This window comes from Manacus vitellinus, unplaced genomic scaffold, assembly GCF_001715985.3.
Source record: "Manacus vitellinus isolate BGI_N305 unplaced genomic scaffold, ASM171598v3 scaffold_22_pilon, whole genome shotgun sequence".
Taxonomy (NCBI): Eukaryota; Metazoa; Chordata; class Aves; order Passeriformes; family Pipridae; genus Manacus; species Manacus vitellinus.
In genome coordinates, this window is record NW_021939632.1 from 2,858,594 (window position 1) to 2,881,200 (window position 22,607).

Consider the following 22,607-nt stretch of genomic DNA (forward strand, 5'->3'; position numbering starts at 1 on the left):
GACAAGGGAGAGGTGTCCCACCGGTGTTTCTCTGAGATACAATTTTTTTATAGAAAATGCTCCGAGGCCAAAAACAGATGCAAAGCTTAGCCTTCAACATCAGAGCTTTTGGGCAGAGATGGTGCCTTTAACTGCTGCTTGTGTATCATCCATAGCCCTGTTGATGCCATGCACATGACATGCAGGACAAGTCCCATAGCCTGGTCTATCTCTGAACTGCAAAGTGGGGAGAGTTCTCCTCCCAAAACTGCAGCTTTCTTAGCCAGGCTCCCATTCTGCCTACTCAGTAAGAAAAGTGTGTGTTGGGCTACTTTAGCCCAGGGGCTGTGTTTTGGTTATAAGGAAGACGGACAAAATTGGGATCTTGTTGTTTCAGATTTGGACTTGCTTTGACTTATTGTGGGCTTTGGAGATCATCTGAGGCTGCAGTGCCAGCCAAGTCTCGGGGCTGTAAAGTAGATGGTGGCTGCTGGTTTTTGTGTGATTGATGTGCAGGGAAATCCTCACACAGCCCTAGGTGGTACCACAGGCTGGAAACCCCAATTCCTCCAGCAAATCTCACAGGAACCACTCAGAGCAGCTGTTACTAGTTGCTCAGCTCCAGGCTGGATGACAGACCCCAGGCTGAAGCTACAGTTACTGCACCAAGTCCTGCTGCTGCTGGCAGTCAGTGTCAATGACTGAGATGAGGAGTTGGCTATCGAGTAACGTCTTCAGTCCTTTCTTAGGACTTATTTGGGGAATATGTTTGTATTCCAGGGATGCACACAGCTACCTGTGTACTTTGGAAGATCCCTTAAAGCATGTAATGCCTGTTGATGCCCCTGTGAGAAGTAATTTTTGGGTCCATGAGATAGAGCTGATAGTAGAAATGCAGAAGAAACTTGTGCAGAGAGGGGAGGAGGTTGCTGCCATTAGACATCACCATGGTGGGGAGCAACTGGAGGCAGAGGAAGAGCTAGCAAAGCTAAAGGGCAGTGGTGGCTTGGGAACCAACATTTATTCCATAAATGTGTTTCCTTCATTTTCTATTGAAAAAGGAAAATTACTATGAATGATGGGAGAGGTGGGGATTTGGAGCAGCCTTGTATCAGGAGCAAGAGAGCAGACTGAAACAAGGTTTATGCAGGGTGAGCAGGGGCTATGGCCATGTTTACTCACAGAAAATGGACATGTAGATGCACAAACTTCGTCTTGTTTCTCATATTCTGATAGACATTACTGTCAGATATGCCAAAATGTCCATCACCTTGGGGTGCTTCAGTGCCTGGATGGGCAGTATAATCCCCACCATACACTGATCTCTTCTGTCCCTGGTCCCTTGTGGTGTCTGGATGGGTTATGCCAACCCTCCTGACTCCCCTACATTTCTCAGACAGCTTCCCACCAGCTCTCTGCAGGTGATGGAATTTGAGGTCAGGTGTGAAACAAACATCGACCAAGTGCTCATTGTGGAAAGAGCTGTGGAGCCCTCTCCTCTCCCATCTTACACTCAGGATGGGGCACATGGGCTGTGCTGGGCTCCAGCTGCCCATCAGCTCAGGAGACCTACATACTCTTCCCATGGACTCTACACTGTGCCTATCTCCATCAGTTATTTGTTTCAGACTTTTCTTTTGCCTCCTTTAAAGATTTATTTCTCCTAACACACGCACACACAAAAAGGTATGAGGGTGCTGAATTGAATTAATCTTGTGCACAAAGGTGGGTTTCGGCATTTGATCCCACAGACCAATCTAATTTCCACAGGTGTCAATCCAAAAATAAATGTCAGGTCTCTGCTTTGATGATGCAAATTTTTTCTGTCGTGTAAGTAATTGAGCTCAGAGCTTGGCCTTGGTGTTACTGCAGTGAGCCGAGCCTGCACATCCAGTGCTGATGGGATCTAAATTCTTTTCTTGTTTTTCCTTTTAGTCATTGAAAGCAGCTATCAGGAGGGAAGAAGTTCAAACACAGGGATAAGGACTCCTGGTGCTCCGGTGGACAGTGTGGAGCTGGTGATGATGCTGGCTGGGAGCAGGGAATGGGCATCACTTCCTGCCAAACACGGAGCGGTGCCAGCGGGGAGCAAGGTCATGGGGCACATTGGTCCTCTGGCTGGCAATGGGGATGTCACCCCACCGGGAGCAGGACCCCCAGACAACCCATCTGCTGGGACAGCAACCCACCTGCCCACCCACAGCCATCCTCCTGGTGAGTTTTATTGATGGGAGGGTCCCGGTTTGCTGTGCCCAGCCCATGGACTGAGCATAGCCAGTGGGTTAGGAGGTGTTCCTGCCCCACGGCTACAAATGCAGACTTTTGGAAGAAATCCAATCTCAGGAAAGCTGATTTTTTTTTGTTTTGTTTAACATTACAACAAAGATGATTCTCAAGAGCTGCCACTGTTTTTCACTACCCAGCAGTACCCACAGAGTCCTGCCCATCCACAGAGCTCAGAGCAGAGACCCCTGGGCATTCCCACACCTCCTTCCCAGGAGGAGCTCAACCCCATCACAAACCCAACCCAGGTTATAAGAGCCCAAGTTAAGGATGCCTGACCAGCTCTGTCATGATTTGTAGCTGAGGTCTTCACATGGAAATCCTGCAAGTGAACACTTCCCTTTGGGCTTGTTCATAATCTTCAGCCATAAGTAAACCAATGTACTCTTCTGAGCACGCACTTAAATCAAAGCCTGTTTCCCACAGTAGCAGAATAAGTCTGTGCTGATCATCCTGTCCTCACCTCAGTTTTTTTTTTCTTAATGTCTCCGTCTGAAATACATGTCTGAGATGTGAGCATAGAGGTTTCCTTTAATTTTTTTAATTCCTTCTTTTTTTTTTTTTTTCTACTTAGAGACTAAAATGTGGAGCTGGCATGCCCAGGCTGCCAGCTGCTGGCTATCCTGGCATCAGCTCCTTACTGCTTTCTGCATTTTTAATGTCTTTAAAAAAAATAAAAAAGTGTTTCTTTTGCCATTCACAAATGAAGACAAAGTTTGAAATGCCATTAATTTTTGGTGGCAGAAACCCTCTGTTCCTGCCAATTCCTCTTGCAATTAAACTGTGCTCTGTTAAGCAGAGGGATGCAGCTGTGACCCTACCTATTGCAGGGTAGGGCTGGGTACCACTGCAGGTGATGCTGCTGCCACCCAGCCAAGACGAAATAACTTTCCAAGGGGAACATGACCCTCTCTGTGTTGCTTTACAGATGCTGGAAGCCATCACCATGCTGTAGGCAGCCAGGAGAGAGGCAAGAGGGCTCTGGATTTTCCCAACAGCCCTGCAGCTTCTGAAAGGACACCACCAGGCTTGGAAACCGTCAGCACTGATTCGGCTGAGGGGACACAGGGTGGGCACCGTGGGGTCTGGAACATGTTGGGGTTTAACAACACGATGAGGACAGTGCTGCTACCTTCATCTTCAGAATCTCATCACCCAGGTGAGCCATCCCAGTTCAGCCTGGGAACACTGAGCAAGTGTTCCAACACCTGGGAAAAAGGTGCTGTTGAGCAACTAGGCATTGGTTAAGCGTCACAGAGCTTTGTGGATCCAGCTCTCCACTATTTGCTCAGGGCAGTTTTCTGACTTGCTTAATGCATGAGGGCAGAGAGAAGTACCCATATGGCTTCTCCTGGCATGGAAAAATATAAATTACTTGGTGCAGCTCCGAAACACAAAGTTGCTGTGAGCATAGTGCAGGCAAGGGCCTGTGGTCTGTGAGGCAGGTGGAGGGTAACAGCAGGGGATGCTGGGTGGGCAGCTAAGCCCATCTCTGGGCTCTCATTTGCTTTCCCCTGTTCTCTTGCAGGCACTGACAGCCCCTCTCGACTGGTGAGCAGCTGGGTGGGCACAGAACTGTCCAGCAGCTCCCCCGTGGACACTGCAGCCACTTCACCCAGCCCCTCCAGGAGCAGTGGGGGAACCAGCCTCGGCACTGCCCTCCGTGGCTCCCTGAGACAGCCCCAATCCTCCCCCCGAGCTTCAAGTACCCAGACTGGTGCAGACCAGGTCTTGCTACACCTCAGGGGTGTCACAGGGAACTCCACAAGCCCTTTGCTCACAGCATCGCCTGCCACTGACAGCGCTTTCAGAGGTGAGCTCTGCTGGCCCACAGCTTTGTTTTATAGATTTAAAAAGCCTTTTTATAGCTTTTGCTTTCTTGAAACAGAGAAGATGCTCTGTTTTGCATGTGCTCTGTTTTTTATTATTTGGATGGTTAGCTGAAATTCCCTGCTGAAAGCAGGAAAAAGCAGTGGAAAAAATAATTTGATCCAAACCCCCAGCACTTTCCACTTAAAAAAAGGTTCTTTGGACCTTATCACAGTGTTTTCTGCAGGGTGGGTGTCTGCAGCTGTGAAATATCTCCACTGGTCCAGTGCCAACTGCAGAGCCAGGGCAGCTCCCAGCCCCACCTGAGCTGTATCTCCCACCCGAGTGGTGCTGGAGTGGGACAGGAGGTTGGGAACCCACACTTATGGCCACACCGAGTGGGTTTGCCCTCAGCTAGACAGGGTGAGATGCCTGTGCTTAACAAATTGGCTTCCCCTCGCTTGCTCTGCAGCAGCCGACTTCTGGAGCTCTCAAAAACAGACTTTGCCCCGCTCCACGTGAACTTACTGAAGACCTGTGTTGCTGAGTCCTTATCCTGTGCCCGGGGCAAGCACATCTCTGGGGTTCTCACAGTGACATGTCCCTTCCCTCTGCCACAGCTGTTGGGAGCAGCACCAGGGCTGCAGAAAAGAAGAGATCTGGTATCCAAAGGACAGCACCTGGCTTCACAGCTCAGCCCCTGGCCTCTGTGCCCTCCTCAGTGGCCCTGGCACAGGGACGTTTCCCTGGGCCTTCCACGGAGCACCAACTTGTCCCTTCTCTCCCAGCTTTGGAAAGCACTGCCACAGGTGAGCTCAGTTAGTCTACAGTTTGTTCTTTTACCCTCTTTTGTGCTTCCTTAAATATTTTTCCCTGTGTCCTATTAAGCCCTGGGATGTGTAGTGAACTGCAGGCTCATATGGCGATGTGGCTGCACTCAAGTTTCCTCCCTTTGCTGTTTGATGCAGTTTTCAAGCCACAAAAAAACCACTAAGAGAGCCTGGGCTGACTTCCACCAGTCTTAGAGCAGAGGTGGGATTTAAAGGCAAGTCTCTGCAGTCCTTTTCCCATGGGGTTTTCTGCTGTCTGAGCCACCCTGCTCTCATGAAGCCTGGCAGCAAGCCCTGAGTTTTGTGCAAGGTCTTCCTGCGGTGAGGGGATTAATGCCTTTCCAAAAGAGCACTTTGTCCAGATTGAAAACTTCCCATGCTTAATATCTGTATGTGTGCTGTAAGCATCTGGGAAGAAAATGGATCCATCTGTTTATAATTTCATATGTATAAATCCAGTTTTTTTATTGTACTGTAGCCGTTGGAAGCAGCTACCAGCCATCCAGCAACTCAGCCACGGAGAGGAGAGCTTCGGATTTCCCTGCCACCAGTACCTCCATTTCCACAACAGCCACCAAGGGTGGAGGGAGGACGTTAAGGTCTCTGCCAGCCAGCACTGGGCTGGTCAGTGTGGCAGAGATTTCCACCTCTGGCACTGAAATCATCAGCTCTTCAGCCCAGACCCCTGGGATGTCTATGGGTGCCCAGGACGGTGATGGCAGAGGTTTCACAGACCCCTTGCTCACAGGCTTGCCACCTGCTTCACAAAACACTTCCACAAGTGAGTTCTGATATAGCTGTATATCTCAGAACGTTATTTAAAGATTTATTATTAACAAAATACATCCTTTTTATTTTAAAGAAAGGAGGAATAATATTGTGTTTGGCGCATTCTGTACATTTAAAAACATTTCACAGAAATGAAAGTATGGATAAATATTATTCCTGTTGGAAGGGGAGGATAGATTTTCCTTGAAAACTTTCAGTGAAATTTTGCTAGCAACAACTTCAGCAGTTCCTATTTAGAGACCATTTTTTCCCCATCTTAATGATTTCCCAGTATTAAATATTTCCGTATTGAACACATATGTTGTCTACATCTACTGATAGTAGATGAAAGGAGGTGAGGGGTAGTAGATGAAGTAGATAGGGATGAAAACTACCCAGGAGTTTTCATTTGTGTGTATGCAGTTTTGTGTTTCTTTTCTCCTTTTTCAGCCTTTAGCAGCAGTTACAAACCCAAGAGTGTCCCAGCTGCAGAAGAGGCGACGCTGCACTCAGGCACACGTGGTGCTGACGTGCCCAGCGTGGCAGTGGGGACTGCAAATGGCCACATAGCTGGGCTGACAAGAGGCTCTGCCACCAGCACCGGCCCCACAAGCTCTTTGGGGGTGACCTCCTCCTCCTTAGGGACTGGGACACATCGTCCCAACAGCTCACGGGAAGCTACTGATCTCCCAGCTCCTCCCAGGGATCCTTTGCTCACAAGCTCTGAAAGCACGTCCAGAGGTAAATCTGTCAGTCTGAAAGCTGTCTGCCTTGGGGCTGGATGAGACTTCACATCCCTGCTCTGTTTTTCTTTGGACACAGCCATTAGTCACTATTGGATACATGGATGTTTTTATTACTGTCTGCACAGGGCTGGCAGCGGAGTGGGTGGGAAGGGGGAGAGTGGATCTCAGCTTTTGGGTGAGAAAGTGAAAAACATCAGCGTTCTCATTGCTAATGAAACTCCTGTGCTGGGAAGAGCATCAGTTAGAAATACATGCACACACTTTTACCATGCCAGAGACACTTGCTGGGGATTTGCAGCTGTCGTCTCATGCTATGTCTGCCGTGCAGGCTGGTCTGTAGGACATGGGGTTTTGATTTTCATGGCTTTTAGTAAGGCACATGTGCTTGAACTTGAGAGATTCACCTCTTCTCAGAGCAACTCAATGAACAGTTTAGAAATGCAAACAGTCACTCAAATGTATATAGCTCTGTATGCATAAATCAAACCCTGGTTTATTGTATCTTAGGTGTCAGAAGCAGCCAACGACCAGTTAACAGCTCAATGGCAGAGAAAAACCCCCTCCTTTCCTCACCCACCAGCGATTCCATTTCAGCCACGGGCAGCAGCAGGGGTGGGAGGACCCCGAGGTCTGCCACGGGCAGCAGCCGGTGGGCAGCAGAAGTCTCCACGTCCAGCAGTGGCACATACAGGGCCTTGGGCACAATCCGATCCTTGTCCACATCTCCTGTGAGAGAGACCTACAGAGTTCACGGGTCCACACAAATGACGGTTTTCACCGAGCGGGTGGTAGACTCTTCCCTAACACACTCTCACTCTCCTTCGGAAGACCCTTCCCCAGGTGAGCTCACATTAGAAAGGAAATACCATTTTTCTTATAAGCCAAAGGAGGATTGTTACTGCAGCTTGCACTTGCCCGACTCTTTTCTGCTGTGCATAATATACTGTTTGGAAGGATGCAGTGTGATTTTGCGTCTGAAATATTTCAGCTCTTGCTTGACTAAAAATATGTGGTTTAAATTTTTTTACAGAAGGGGCACATGTGTGGAAAGTTCCATCACGCCAAGAAAAATAATTAACGTTCAAATAGCAATCCTTTTTTAATATCTCCAGTTGCTATCTCCGTGTTATAGGCAAGAGAACTAAGCAAGTGAGGATTAGATCATGTCCCTGCAGTCTTTGGGATCAGATTTCAGTTCCTACCTTCTGTCTTGCCTCTTGGACCGTGCTGCTTCCCAGAAATTGAACCAGCTCAACAAATTTAGGGCTGCTTTGAATGTGGTCTCTGAGGTCCTTCATGCTGCTTTTGGTCCTTCATACTGTGGTGCTGAAGGGTCTGATCGCCCTGATACTATTTCTTCAGACTTCTCAGCATAGTGCCTTGTCTGAACTGATTGCCAGGCTTTTCTGGGTTGTCACGATATTTGTTCTAGCAGCGTGGAGTGCACTCAGGCACATAATGGTAAAATCAAGTGTACAGCATTAGTATGTCAACAGTTTTTATATAATAGCACTTTTCTCAGCATAAAACTATGTTTTTTAGAAGACAAATTTTTCTAGGAAGGATTTATGTATTTGGAAATTTCCTGTTTTCTCCGGATTGACATCTCATATTTTCTACTTGTGTTTGTACTTGCTGCCTCTGGGTGTTACTGAAAGAAAGTTCATTTTTATTTATAGTTTCATATGTGTAAAAATGTAAATTGTTTCTTTATCACATTTTAGTTCCTGGAAGCAGCCATGTGTCATTCAGCATCCTGTCAACAGAGAGAACCAATTTCCCCACCACTGGCACCTCCGTTTCCGTAACAGGCACCAAGAGTGGAGGGAGGACGTTAAGGTCTCTGCCAGCCAGCACCAGGCTGGCCCAAACGACAGAGATGTCCACCACTGGTACCGAAACCATCAGCTCTCCAGGCCATTCCCAGTCTTCTTTGGGAACCCCGGGTGGTGGAGACAGAGGTGCCACCATGACGTCCACGAATCCATTGCTCACAGGCTCACCATCTGCTTTGGAAAGCTCTTCCCCAGGTGAGCTCTGGCCACGTCTGTGGGGCTTCTGCCTGTAGACATTAGACTTCTGTGGAGAAGTGAGGATATGCTAGAATGTGCTGGACAGTGGTGTTGGACGTTATGGATGAAAATTTCAACTTCCAGGGAAAAATGGAAGTTTCTTATATTTAGTCACCAGAAAAACCCAGCCTTACGGCCAGAGCAGTCTGGCCTCGAGATTTGCTGTGTTTTCAGAGACAGCACAATTTCAAGTCTGCCCCATTGGCTTTGTTTATACAAGCAGAAGCAGCACCAGTCATTCCTGACTCCCACCCTGGGGTGCAAAGGCAGTATATACTGATCCCATACAAGCCTGCCATGCTTTGTTCTGAGTATCAGGAATTTGGGTGCTGCATAATCTCACCTTGCTCATTGCGGGTGCTGAGGTGGCAGTGTGGGCACGTGGTACCCATGGTGGGACTGCGGCACCAGGAGCAGTACTGAAGGGAAGCAGACCCAAAAGTGCTCCCATGACTTGTTTCTAGTACCCTCTTCAGGGTGTCTTCCTGTGAGCAGCACCTCCTTGCACAGAAAGGGGTTGTGTCTTCACAATTAGTGTTTTCTCCAGGTTTGGATCTTCTGACACATTCTATCTGTGCTGTCAGCCTGAGGGCAATGGTGGAAGAGAGCACGCCTGCCTGTTCATAGCTTAGAGCGCATAAATCCATTTTGCTTTGCCCTTTCTCAGCAGAAGGGACCTCAGCAACGGGAGGACACCTGCCTCTCACCAGTACACCCAGTGCAGGGATAATCACCACTGGTCAGGAGAGGAGTGCTGTGCCCATGTTGGACACCCATGGAGCATCCAGTGCAGCAGGGAGTTCTGCTCCCACTCCACCCCGCACCAGCACCTTGGACGTGGTCCTTCTGCTGTCCTCATCAGCAGAAGAGCCTGGGAAACAGAGTGACGTTTCACAGGGTGATGCTGGACTCGGTGAGCTTCCAACAAAGCTGCTGCCTGCATTTTCTCCCAGCATCTCGGTGCCTTCTCCTTCACCAAGTGCTTCAGGTGGGTCTTGTGATTTCCCAGTTTGCTGTGGAGGACATCCCTTCTCCTCACTTGCCTCCCAAGCTCCCACCCTTCCTTTTGTAGCTTTAAACTATATTTGCAGTTTTAGTAAGCCTGGTTTATAGTGAAGGGCATCTGAGCACTGCACGGTTGGTGAGTTACTCACCTCATGGCACTTGAGGCAGAGCTCCCTGTGTCAGGAGCTGGACAGCCAGGCAGCTCTTCTGGGCCACTTGTGAAGGCTGCCATGGAGCCTTGGCCTCAGCCTCAAACCTGGGGAGTCTGGCACGAGATGTGGTGGAGGACTGGTAGACCTTTTGCCTTTCCTTGTATCCCAGTTATTGTATGTTTCAGCCTCAGCTCTGCTGCCAGGGTCCCACAAGAGAATGGTTTGAAACTCACTGATCTGCCCAAGGGAATTTTCTGCAGGACATTCAAGACCATGTTCTACCTCCCTGCCATGATTCTCCTTCAGAAAAACCATGCACCCCAATCTGTTTTATTTTTCTGGTGTAAAGGGGAAAAGTACAGACAATCTGGGAATCCCCCTTAGAAAATAAGTGTTGTTCGTCACCAAGTGTCACCTCTGCTGTGGAGGTTGAAATATTCAGATTTGACTACTGGTAGAGGCCTCAAAGGTATTATTAATACACAATGTGTGTATATATATATATGTATGTATATCTGTGCTTTGCAATTTCAGGGAGAGGCAGAAGAGTTTCTGGTGTTCCTACTGAGACCACGTACATCTCAACCACACTCTCCAGCCACAGGGAGGGGACATCTCAAGCTGCGGCTAGCCACAGCATGTGGAGCACAGAGGCAGAAAGCCTCACACCTCACCTGGACACAGCTGGGGGGACCCGCATCGACCCCCTCCCATCCTCCACAGCTTGGCCTGGGGTGAGACACATGCCATCTGGCCAAGCAGGGTACCCAGAGCCCAAGGTCACCATCTCATCCAGGGTCTTCACCTACTTCTCAGCTGCTGGTGAACCTTCCAGTGAGTTTTTCTGAACTCTGGGATAGTGTTTGACTGCTGTTCCCTTCCCCTCCTCCATGGTGTTGATATGACCACTAGCACCTGTCACAGCTGTTGCAGGTGTCATGGGTAGGATTTATAAATGGTGGTGGTTCTGCCCATTAGTGTTGTATATCCGCAGCTGTTGATGCTCAGCAGGAAAGGCCTCAAGAATGAGACGTAGCTTGTCGCTGTAGGACACATCAACTGCTTGTCTGGGTTGGAGTGATAATTACAAATAACATAAATATACTATTATGACTCTAATGGTACTAGTTGTCCCTCTGGATTTAGTCCTGTTTTTTGGAATAGGCTTTTTGTGTCAAATCCACATTTAAGATAGATAGATATGTGAGATCTACTTCACATGTTTTTAATCTGTGTTTATCTGTGCAATTTTATTAATCTGCATTTCCAAACAGAATTATTGTAGAGCTCACAGGATGCCTGCTTTTTGATCCTATTCCAGCCATTAGCAGCAGCCATCACTCCCTAAGCAACTCAAGTGCTGAGGAAAGGGTGTCCAGCCCCGTCACTGATCCTGTGTACAGTTCATCCACGTCTGCTGGTGGTGAAGAGAGGATACTGCACTCAGCAATGGATGGCACTTTGGCTGGTGGCATGGAGAGATCTTCTTCCTATGCCAAAGCTGCCAGCTCTCCAGGACCAGCTAAGCCAACATCAGTGGAACACGGTGGGACAGCCAACACCTCTACCAACAGTAGGGACTTCACAGACCTTGCAACAGAGACTGTCTTTGTACGTTCTTCCAAGATACCCACTTACTCTTCTTTCCAAAATGATCTCACAAGTAAGTTGATGTTCCCTGCTGTACATTTTGGGGGAATTCATGTTTTCCTGTTTTTATCTATGTTGTACATAAAATTCTTATTCATTACTACATGCAATGCCACCTGTGAGTTCACTCAGGGGGTTATTTTCATCAAAGGACTCAAAGTCAGAACACACATAGATGGGAAACTGTTCCAGAAGTGAAATCACGAACCCTCCTTTTTTGATGGTTGCATTACTTTTTTTGCATCCTAACCAGTCTCTTTTGGATGATGCTTTCAGAAGTGTTTCATGATGACCTAAGTCAATTGTGAAATTAAACCAAATTTTCAATACCTTATTTTTTTTTAGAGATGGCTGTACATTTCTATTATGGGATTGACTTTACCTTTTATGCTAAATAATCTGAATTTTTTGCAGGCGGATGTACTATTCATTTACGATTTCCTAACTGCAAAGTTTTGAATCAATGAGTTTATGATAAGCTGGAAATTAGCATAATGTAATAATTTCATCTTGCAGAGGCATAAGTTCACTGTGTCTAAAAACAAATTGAAGAAGATGGATATTCTGTAGATGGGAATGGAGGATAAAAGGAAGAGGTTATGAGTTTTTTAAATTACGAGTGATAAAGAGAACAGATGGGTTTTCCTGCTTAGCTTGCAACAAATATCATGGAATGTTAAGTGCTCAATCACTTTAGAAAAGCAATACGTGAAGAACAGTGTTTTGGAAAGCTACACGTTTCACTGGAGCCTTGTGTCTGTCAGGGCTCCCCATTTTAGAACCAATTAAAGAGTGCACAAGACCCCTAATTCCATACCCATGCTTGGATGGCGCTCCAAATTTTTAGAAGAGCATGGACCAGTTCACAGACAAGAACATCATCTGTATTTAACAACTGGTTTTAATACAACATCAAATTACTTTCATATTACTCTGTCTTTCTAATATATTTTGTCCTTTTACTCCAGACTTTTCAGGTAGCCATCAGCCAGTCAGTAGCATTGATGCCACTGAGAAAAGGACCTCTGTTTCTCATACGGATGGCACATACATTTCAACCACATATACCAGAGGAGGAGAAAGGACCCTCCTGTCTATCTCCAATAACAGCACCTCTGCTGACTCCTCAGAAAGTTCCACCTTTTTTTCTGAAATTTCCAGCCCTTCTGATGCATCAAAATCTTCTGTGTCTCAGGACAGGTGGACCAATGCATCGAGTGATAGCAGTTTTGTTGAACCATCTACAGAGCCACTACTGGTACACTCTTCCAAACTGTCGACTTCTACAGACAGCATAGAAAATACAACTGTCTTCAACACTGACTCTGATTTGTTGGTCACTAACAGATCATCTCTATCTTCATCAGCATTTCCAGTGTCTTCCTCACTGTCATCGCTGCATCACTCGCTGTCACCAACACCACCACCAAGTCATCTGTTCACACCGTCAGAATCACCTGAGCCACACTTGTCCTCTGTGATGGCATCTTCACCCCCTCTGCAGGCTTTGTCATCCTCCTTGCCCACTTCCTCATTACTTTCCCCATCTTATTCATTAGCATCTTTATTGCCTCTGTTTTCATCACCCTCACCCATCTCACAGTCCAATGACAATGATCAAGCAAGCATCACTGTAGCTACAACGGTGGTCAGGCAGGTGCCCTCCACAGCTGCCACGGCTGGGAGCTCACCCAGAGAGACCAACAAGCACAGTGTCACACACCAGCCCCAAAACAGTACCACCTTCAACTCCACCGTGTCTCCTCTCCCTACGGCACCTATGGAGCTGCTTGGTGGACACACTGTGTCTGTGTCCACTCCTGTCACAGTAACAGAGACTGCCTTGCCTAGAGTTGCCACCACCCAGGAGGGCAGCTCTGAGAAGGCAGCACCACTGCTCACCACAGCCAGTCTTGCTCCACGGGTTGGTCCAACAGCCCTTAGTCCCTCACCAAGTGCAACAAACCACAGCAACATTGACCCTGCAGTGGCACTGACCACGGTCAAACCTCCTGTGCTGACAACACCGGCCAGTCGCCGGCCAACCCCAGGGGAAGCTACCACCACGAAGGACCACAGAGCTCAAACACCCACTGCCACTAAGCACATGTATACCACTGGTGAAAGCACAGAAGCTGTGAATCCCACCACTGCAAAGCCTGGTAAAGTCACCGAGGAAAACATCCCTGTTACAAGTCCTTCTGAAGCCACTCCAACCATCAAGACCACTGTGAGAATTGCAACTACTTTGGCTGCTACCAAACCAACCACTGTTCCTCCATCCAGTAGCACGGCGGGGCTGAGGACATCATCTCCAGCAACAGGTAACGTGTATAATGGCACACTCATCAGTGGTGGGGCAGGGACGAGGAGGGCGGGAACACCTGGGTCCCAATTTTAAGCATCATCAAAGGGTTGTGTACATATGTATGACATGTCTGTTGTCAGCAGGGTTTGAGGGCAAGAACTCTGTCTCCATGTTGGTATTTTTAAGCTAAGGGTTTAGCAATCAAGTTGAACTGCTGGAATAAGGGTGAGCACTTTGGTGAACTTTTATGATAGAGAGGTTAAGCGGAAATTTGACAGTTTTGAGAAAATAAAGCTGACTGGCCTTCCAGGTAAGCATAGGATACATTTTATATTTGATGATAAGTTAACAATATCAATTGATATCAATTAATATCTATCTTATTAATGAGAAAATACAGTTGGCCAGCACTTGGTATTTGTGTTGGAACTGCTTCTGTTATTACAACTTATGGTTGTTTTCTCCCCATCTCACTAAATAATCTCATACTCAAGGGCCCATTGCTTCTCCTGGTAGACTATGTACCATAGTCTTGCTCAGTGGGTCATTAACATCATTTATTACCACTGCCAACCTCCTTATCTTCTCAAGTAAATACATTTACTGAAGTTTTATATGAATGGAAATTGGCTATGTGTTTCAAGTTCAGAGCCTGGCCTTCATGCTGCTGTAGCATATTGTGTGCACTAAAGGTATTAATCTGAGTAAAATACTGGCAATAATATATATGCCATCCAATAATTAAGTATTTAAAGCTTATTTATCAGGCTGATTAGTTTTAATTATAGCTATGGCTTCATGAAAAAAAAAGTCACTGTAGGGGAATGAATTTTTTTTAATTGAAAAATTAAAGTAGTGTATCCTTTTTAGCAACAGATTCACGCTTTTGCCAAATTATTCTTTCCCTTGAATACCGATATTTGCCATTTGTCAGAATACAAAAGAACCTTCTACTGCCTTGGACATGGTGCTTTGTTCATGGGCACTCACTACCACGAGAGAAGAGCTGCCCTAGTCCCTGCAAAAAAAATGTACAAAGCACAAACTGAAGGATGGCCAAGTGAAAGCCATTGTTTTAAAACACACCCACTCATTTCTGGCTGCTTAGATTAGAGACACTAAATGGCCTCTTGCTGATGCTGAGGTAGCTGTGCCAGGCTAGTTGAGGCATGAGATTACATCGAATGGTGTTTCCCACCGCAGAGGTTGCCTTTGGAGTGCTGGTCTGCAGAGCCTGTGTGATACCGTGGTGTACCGCAGTGCCGTCAGAAATGGACACGTGGGTTTGCTCTTGTGCCTCATGCTTTAACCACAGACTCAATCCTTCTTGCCTCTGTTGCAGTACTCAGCAGCAGCCACAAAATAGGTATGAGTGCTGTGTAAGCTGTCTTGTTTGTCTTGTAGCACCTTGTTGCTGACAAGTCCACAGCCCTGCCTGTGGTCTGCCTTTGCACACATGTGTGACATGTGTTGGTGCTCAAGTGAGTGACATGCACAGCAAGAGCCTTTTTGACCAGGACATCTTTTTTTTTTTTTTTGAAGGGAAGTATTGGATATCTTCTCCAGAATTTGCAATTTGAGTTGGCTGATCTGTGAATGATCTGAGACTACGGTCATTAATCCCCTGATACGCCATATATCACAGTGGTCTCTGCTCCCCAAGCCCTTGCTCACCCAGCAGAAAGGGCATTATGAGTGGTGGCACAGACAGGTATCACTGCTGTGCCCATCCCCAGGGTGGCATGGAGGAGCCCTGGAAAAAGAGGTGATAGCAGCCAGGGCTGCCTCCACCGTAACTGGGTAATCTACAGCCTGTATCAGTGTTCAAGCACTAGCTTTGGATCACAGAAACAGGACTTGGATGAAAAGGGCAGGACTTGGTGAAGCAGCCTGTGCTCCCATGTCTAGCTGTGGCTCTCGAGGTTCATTCTTTGGTTTCTCCATCAATAACTGGTGGGTTGTTTGTCTTCAAAAAGAACTCTGAGATCTTCTGATGAGCAGTGCTGTAAACAAGCTGAGTGTTCATATTAACATGGATCCACATTGGACCTCAAGGGCTTTTGAATAAATATTCAAGTGGCTTATATTTATTCTTTCAGCTCCAACAGAATAATTAGAAACAGGGTAAATAGTAAGTGCAAATGATGCAATGAAGCATCTGATAATGCTCAGGGAGTCACAGAAGGAGAGCCGAGCTGATCTTTTTTAGCCCAAAAGTTGATGATTTTTATGATTCAGTAACTGTAACCTGGGATTTTTTTCTGCTTTTGTAGATGTGGATAAATGTCTTTCCAATCCTTGTCCTGCGCTGGCCACCTGCAACAACACCCATGGCTCCTATATCTGTCAGTGTCCTCTTGGATATGAAATGGAAAAAGGAAAGTGCAATTTAGGTAAGAAAACAAAAATGAAAAACCAGGGGAGGACAAGATGGAAATAATTATCTGTAATCTTCTAAAATAAATTAACTTGGGCTCAGACTAGTTCAGGAGCTTAATGTTCCTTCCAGCCACCACTTTTGTCAGAGCCTTTTACTGTTTACCCGAGTATGGTGTCTGATGCCTGTTGTGTTGAGCTGCCCGGGGAGCAGGCGCAGAGATAGCTGAGGGATTCTTGAAAATACAGCAATGGAGCAGTGGGCTCAGGCTTGTTAGTAAGGACAGACGTGTCCCTTCTGTTCCCAATGTGTTTCACAACCCCCCAAAAAGCATTCAGCAGCTTATTGTAGCTCCCAGCCGTGCAAACTTCGGTGACAGCACTTGGCTTGGGAGAAGTGAGCAGGGCTATTGTGTAACCTGGCTTCAGTGGGATCAGCCATGTGCGGAAAATTAAGCAGCCGTGAAAGTCTTTCTAAGATCAAGGTCTTGTCTCATACCTTTAGCATTTTCTTAGAAGCACAGTTATTAGTTGGAACTCAGGTTCTGACCCCCTCCTTTCTATTAGCAGACTCTCAAGGATTTACAATGTCCCATTGTATAGGGGAATTTGTTTTGACAGATTTTCTTCTGACCCTTAATCAACAAGGATTATAGGCATGGAAATTTTACTAGGGAAACATGGGTGAGGTGTCCCTGAAGAGTGTTTTGAAACATTTCTTCGAGTTGGAATGTGTCAGCTTCTAATTTAGAGAGTTGTTTTGATTATGCCTTGAAATGGGATACAGGCAGATTATATAACTACTGTGAAGGTGATTCTCATTTTATTTTTTGTCCAGAGTTGTTATATTAAAGCTGTCTGATATAAAATTTGTGGTGAAGATAGGCTCTGGATGGAAAAAAAATGGGAAAGAATTATAATGTTATCTGCAACCATATTTGTTTTTCTGGTGGAACATAAAGCTGGAGCTCTGAGTTCTCATTTCCACTGAGTATCTCATGACACTTAATACAAGATTTAGGGGTATTATCTCTCCAAGTCTGGACAACTCAGATTATTGCATTCTGCTGCCGTGAATCAAATATGAATCTAAGCACAGAAAAATGCATCTTTTGGACCTCTTTTCAAATGTCATTGCTCATTCTCTCCAACAGTTTGAAAAATAAAAATGTCCTTTCTACGGTGCTTTATTTTGACTTGCTGGTTTGCTTTCCTTCCATCGCAGGGAGGGGTAAGAGATTTGACATGTTTACCCCAAATTATCATAAATAACTTTGGTACCTGTAACTTATTGTCTTGTTACTAATTTTATCAATTTCTCTCTGTGTTCAGGAATCCTTTTAAATTAGTCTGTGTTCCTATATGAAATGTATGAACACTGCAATGAAATGCTGGCTGTTCAGCAGCATTAAGCTCTGGAATTTGACTGGGACTCTGGGAACATTGCAACAACACTTGGGAAAAAACCCAAGGCTGTGACTCTGCTTTACTGGGGCAATGATTCTCAGACGCGAGTTTTCTGTTTGCTGTGTAAAGATATTTTCCATACAAACAGCCTCTCATGTAAGGCAGATGAAACCACATCTACATAAAGCACAGAGACATGTGTTCCAACTATCTTGTCTTGTTTTCCTTTTCAGTGAGAATATTTATTGGCCAGGTCCCCTTGAAACCTAATATCACCCATGGGAAGTATGCAGAGCTCTTCCACGTTGAGAGCGAGATCCTGGCCGTGGTGAGTGTCCTTGCTGGGACTTTGGCAATGCTGGTGGGACAAGTTCCCTTTGCTCCTCTTGTGGTTGTCATGGGAAGCCATGAGTCTGCAGCATGGGTTTAGCCTTTTCAATCATTGAACTACCCTAGTCTGGTGTAAGTAGGACTGGTGAATGTACTCTTTTAAACCCATCATGCTTCTCTCCTCTGCCCTGCCCCAGCTGTCAAGACAGCAGTGGAGAAACCTGGCTCCTATGGGGCTTAAGGCAGCATATCTGCCTGGAAAATCCTGGATCCCTTTTCTTGAAGTGGTGTGCCTGGATACACGCTTCAGTAGCCTCCATCCTCTCCTACTGTCTTCTGGCTTCATTGTTTTTTCCACATCTCAAAAGGGCATCAGTGCTCCTCCGAGGTCAAACATTAAAACAGTAACTCTGGGCCCCACCATTCATTAGTAAATCTCATGGATGCTGGAGCAGGTTGTGCTGCAGCCACCTTGCTCTTAGCAACGCTGTGGGATGAAGCCCAGCAGCAGCACCCACCCAAACATACCTTCCTCTGGGTGGAGTTTTTCAGCCATTTGATTGTAGCCGTGTGACCCTCAGTCAGTTGAGCACAAGCACTGGATGAGCTGTTGGCTGCCCCATAGGCTGAGCCATCAGTTGCTCCAAAAAGACCCCTGGGCTGCGGATAGGTACATCTCTGTACATTTTTTAGCCAGTTCATTGCATGCACAAGTTCATCCTGTTAGCAGTTCCTGGACTGGCTGCACTTTATTCCAGCTCTTTGGAATAGGTGGAGATGCTGCCAAATGAGGGAGGAGTTGGGGGGAGTCACCTTGATGCTGCCCACACAGCTTGCGCTGGGGAGTAAATACAAACAACTGCACAGATCCAGGGTCAGGGAGGCTCCTCGGAAGATGTTCAGTCTCTGAGGTGCTGCTTTGAGATCAGCCTTGCATGGTGCTCTCTCCCTGCTGACATCTGGCTCATCCTTGGCCTTTGTGGTCACTGCCGAGTGGGGCCTCAGGCAGATGCTCATGTCAAAATCCCCAATTCTTTGTTCTTGTCCAAGGCTGCACGATAGTGACTTTGTCCATCTCTTACTGGCAACAGGGCAGTGCATCTTTCTTATAGAGCAAATGAACTGCTGGGATGTACAGAGCCCCCATGGTCTCAGCAGGCACCTCTGGCAAGCACAGGGGATAGAGTCAATGACCCAGCAGGAGGACCATTCCATGCTATGTCCCACTGGGCTGCCTCCCTCCATAATCTTCTGGGGCACTAACAGCTGCTCTCTCCTTCCCTTCCTTGCAGCTCAATGCATCACTGTCAGGCTTGCCGGGGTACCACCACTCCACTGTTAAGGCAAGCAGGTAAGACTAAGGCTACCAGGGGAAGAATGAGAAACTTGAGCATTTGGGATGTTCAGCTTGAGATCCACATTCTCCATTTTGGGTTTGGTGCTGGGCTTGATACAATCTGTCCTGGCAGTGGTACAGGGCATGAGGAATGCCTGACCATCTTGCCTGGTTCTCCTGGCCTGAGCAACGCTGGGACAGGCTTGGGAGCTTCCCAGGAGGGATTTATGGCTGGTTCCAAAGTGAGCTACCAGCATCCCTTCCAGCTCCAAATTTTCTTCTCTGTGTGTAGTTTTTTCCTGTTTTTAAGGTCTGTTACAATGCATGTAATGCTGTGTCTGTGATAAACATGGCTTATGTTAATCAGAGTCCTATGTATAAGGTGCTAATGATGACATCAGAATTACCCATGATACTCAGGGCTGTTTTGTTTTGTTTTCTGTTAGGGAGGCAAATATTGTGCATGTTTCAGTGCAATCCACGTTCTCTTTAGCATCCAACGTGACTTTCTACGATGTTATCAGCAGTGTGAAAAGCTACATTCGAGCTTGCAAATCCCCCACCGAAGCCTGCCAATTCATCTCCAACCTGAAACCACTCCACAGAGGTAAACAGCATCTGGAGAACTATGACAGGAGGAGAAAAGGATGTTTTATTTGGCTTCTTTTATAACAGAGGGAGAAAGATTTGGCATTTGGAAAAGCCCCTATGAATCATTTTATCTTATTTAAATGGGAGTCATCTTAAGAACCTCACAGTACAAAAGGGACCCAGATACCGAGCCTTATCTTTGCCACATGTGTGAGAAATCTGCGTCTCTGTGAAAACATCACACAGCACCGGATTAGAGGCATTGTAGGGCAGCCTTTCATCTCTGGGATGTGACACCGGGCCCAGCCAGATCAAAAAAGCATAAGTCTTAATTCCACCCACATGGTTGGGAGCTGAGAAATGGTGTGAAAGCCAAGAAACAAAACCCCTCCAGTGAAGTCGATTAGAGCTGCTGGAGGCTGCACAGGGAGCTCGTCTCTCCTGCCTGCCCAATTTTAGTGTTGCGGGGTGTAAAGATGGTTCACAATTAAGACCTTTTGATTTCTGTACTGAATCCTCTACCTGCTAAAGGGGAACGTGGATGCAGCACAGAAAGATGTGGAGAAGGACACCAGTGTTGTGCGTGATCTTCTCAGGTGGATCCGGTTGCTGGTTGTGGCTCTGGTTCTCACTTCCTGTGGGACTGATAGAGGAGATTTAGCTTTGAGAGGTACCTCAGGATGCATGGAGTGAGCACCCTTGAAAGATGGTCTCCTGCACGGAAACTGCTGCACGTGGAGCTTTGTGACTTTGGGGTTCAAGGCTTCGAGGTTTGGCTTTAAGGATGAAGGGTGACAGTGTTTAACCTGGCTGTAGAGGGAAACTCCTTGTATCGTTTTGGCAAAGTAAACATGAATATGAGAAGTTTAGTGTGCTTTTATTGTAATGTGCTATATTTTAAAGCCACACTGCACCATGGATTGCATTAAATTGTTTGCTAGACCCACTCAGATTATACCTACACATTACCTCTGATACAATGCTTCTGGTAAAGTCTATTTCTAACTTGAAATAAGCAGAATTAAGTACTTAAAAGTAAGTACTTAAAAAAAAAGATAGAAAAAAAATTGGATCTAGCAGGGAGTGGTCTATATAAGGTGAGTGCCAAATGAGTGACATATTTTCCATAAAATCATATTTCTCACGAATATTTCTTCATTCCATTTAGTCTGACCTCCCAGGAAAAAATGTAAATTTGGTGACAAAATTTCCATCATTTATCCACAGTTTTGCTGAATGCTCGTTGTAACAAATCTGACTTTCTAAAGTAAAACACTGCTTCAAAGTAATGTAAATGAAAGGACAAATTCTTTGTTTGAAAAATGAAAAAATCCAGTGCTTAATATTGAAACGGAAAAAAATTGGTTTGGGCTGAGCAAAATATTTTGCTTGATATAAACTTAAAACCTGATTTTTTGAGTTGTCTCATGGGGTGAATGTGTTTCAGCTTGAGCCAAACCAAATTTTTCATTTTCATTTCCCCTTCTGCCTCAGAGCTGAAACATTTATTATCCACAAGAAATGGTGATATAGGGTAATGTTGCCTCTCTCCTAATGGCGCAAACACTGTTAAAAAAAAAAAAGAGATTAAAGCAGCACATGAGCTGAATGTGATGCCTGGGGAAAGCAAATATGCATAATGGTGGGTTCATAAAGGGCCATGCTGATGTCGGCCACCTCTTCCCAACAGTTGGCAGCTTGTGCGGACAGAAAGACCCTGAATGTGACAAGGAAACTTCGGAATGCACTGACTTCGACGGAGTTGCACTCTGCCGGTGCAAAAGTGGGTACTTCAAATACAACAAGATGGACCACTCCTGCAGAGGTATTGCTCTCTGTGTGGTGCATTTTCCCTGAATTTTGCTTAAACTTTTTGTTCTGGTGGAAATGAGTGTGTGTGCGTAGCCCTGTGCATGCAAGAAGCTCAATATTATGAATAAATATTAGCAGCTCAAGTTTCTTTTATTTAGTTAGGGGGCTTTTCAGCAGACACTGAAGACACAGTCTCTCTCTAGGAATAATATTATCTCTTTCTGGTGCATGCTGTGAGTCACAGCGATTGAGGAGAGGGAGAAAGGGGCCTGGCTGCTTTGGGCTCCAGTTCAGTGGCACAGAGCAGAGATGACGTGTTTCTCTGCCTGTTTTGATTTTGTCTGAACTCTCAGTGAACTTAAGGGAAGTGCTTTAAACTCACAAGCTTATATTAATACATCATCAATATTTAAAAAATTTGTATCCGAAAATGATTACAAATTTATTTTTCAGCTGACTTCCTAGTAGAAATTTTAGGCTTAAATGTTACATTATTTTTTAGCTGCTCCTCAGATCAACAAATCTGGTTTTGCTACATTTTAAACAAGGTCTTTGCATGCCAGTGATCAAAATAACATCTGTAGGATCAGGGTGTCCATTCCCTAGTTTCAGTGTTTGTTGCAGGGCTTCTTAAGAAATGCAGTTTTCTGATGACATATCAATAAGAATTGCAATAGTGGTTATATATTGCTTCTGGCACTGTCTGCTGGGTTGCTGTTGAAATAGGAGGAGATGTTTTGTCAATTCCAAATCTGATCAGAGAGTGAGAAAAATGTGCCTAGAAATAACTCATGTGCTGCAGATTCTGGGATGGACATCTCATAGTCCTACCTCTCCTCCACTCTATGGCTCCATGCAAAATCTTTCTCTTTGTGTTTTCCTTCCTTCCCTTCATCTTGTACGTTGGAGGAAGGATTTCTATTAGGAAATACTGACCATCTCCATTGACCCTAGAGAGTCAGAGAAGGGCATATGTAGTGGCTGGAGAGCTGAGCTGAAACTTGGAAGATTTTTACCCAATTCTTACTCCATCATAGACAATGGGGACACAGGGAAAGTTACTCTATTTGTCTTGTTCATATCTCTTACCAAGCAGTGTTGTGAAGATAAATACCTGAAAGGCTGTGAGGCACTTGGATGCGATGGTTGCAGA

At 45.9% G+C, this 22,607-nt stretch overlaps 1 protein-coding gene across 1 annotated transcript in view; it reads left to right on the plus strand.

The window, feature by feature from the left end:
- Window positions 1–1,941: 1,941 nt before the first annotated feature.
- Window positions 1,942–22,607, plus strand: part of HEG1 (heart development protein with EGF like domains 1) — a 30,191-nt gene continuing 9,525 nt past the window's right edge. The window contains exons 1-17 of the mRNA XM_018072717.2: window positions 1,942–2,193; window positions 3,191–3,421; window positions 3,791–4,075; window positions 4,692–4,880; window positions 5,380–5,682; window positions 6,120–6,410; window positions 6,923–7,255; window positions 8,140–8,445; window positions 9,158–9,475; window positions 10,179–10,478; window positions 10,966–11,307; window positions 12,263–13,618; window positions 15,876–15,995; window positions 17,619–17,713; window positions 19,008–19,066; window positions 19,498–19,658; window positions 21,333–21,467. Coding sequence (XP_017928206.2) covers window positions 2,001–2,193; window positions 3,191–3,421; window positions 3,791–4,075; window positions 4,692–4,880; window positions 5,380–5,682; window positions 6,120–6,410; window positions 6,923–7,255; window positions 8,140–8,445; window positions 9,158–9,475; window positions 10,179–10,478; window positions 10,966–11,307; window positions 12,263–13,618; window positions 15,876–15,995; window positions 17,619–17,713; window positions 19,008–19,066; window positions 19,498–19,658; window positions 21,333–21,467 — 5,017 coding nt within the window. The 5' untranslated portion in view covers window positions 1,942–2,000. The remainder of the gene's footprint in view (window positions 2,194–3,190; window positions 3,422–3,790; window positions 4,076–4,691; window positions 4,881–5,379; window positions 5,683–6,119; window positions 6,411–6,922; window positions 7,256–8,139; window positions 8,446–9,157; window positions 9,476–10,178; window positions 10,479–10,965; window positions 11,308–12,262; window positions 13,619–15,875; window positions 15,996–17,618; window positions 17,714–19,007; window positions 19,067–19,497; window positions 19,659–21,332; window positions 21,468–22,607) is intronic.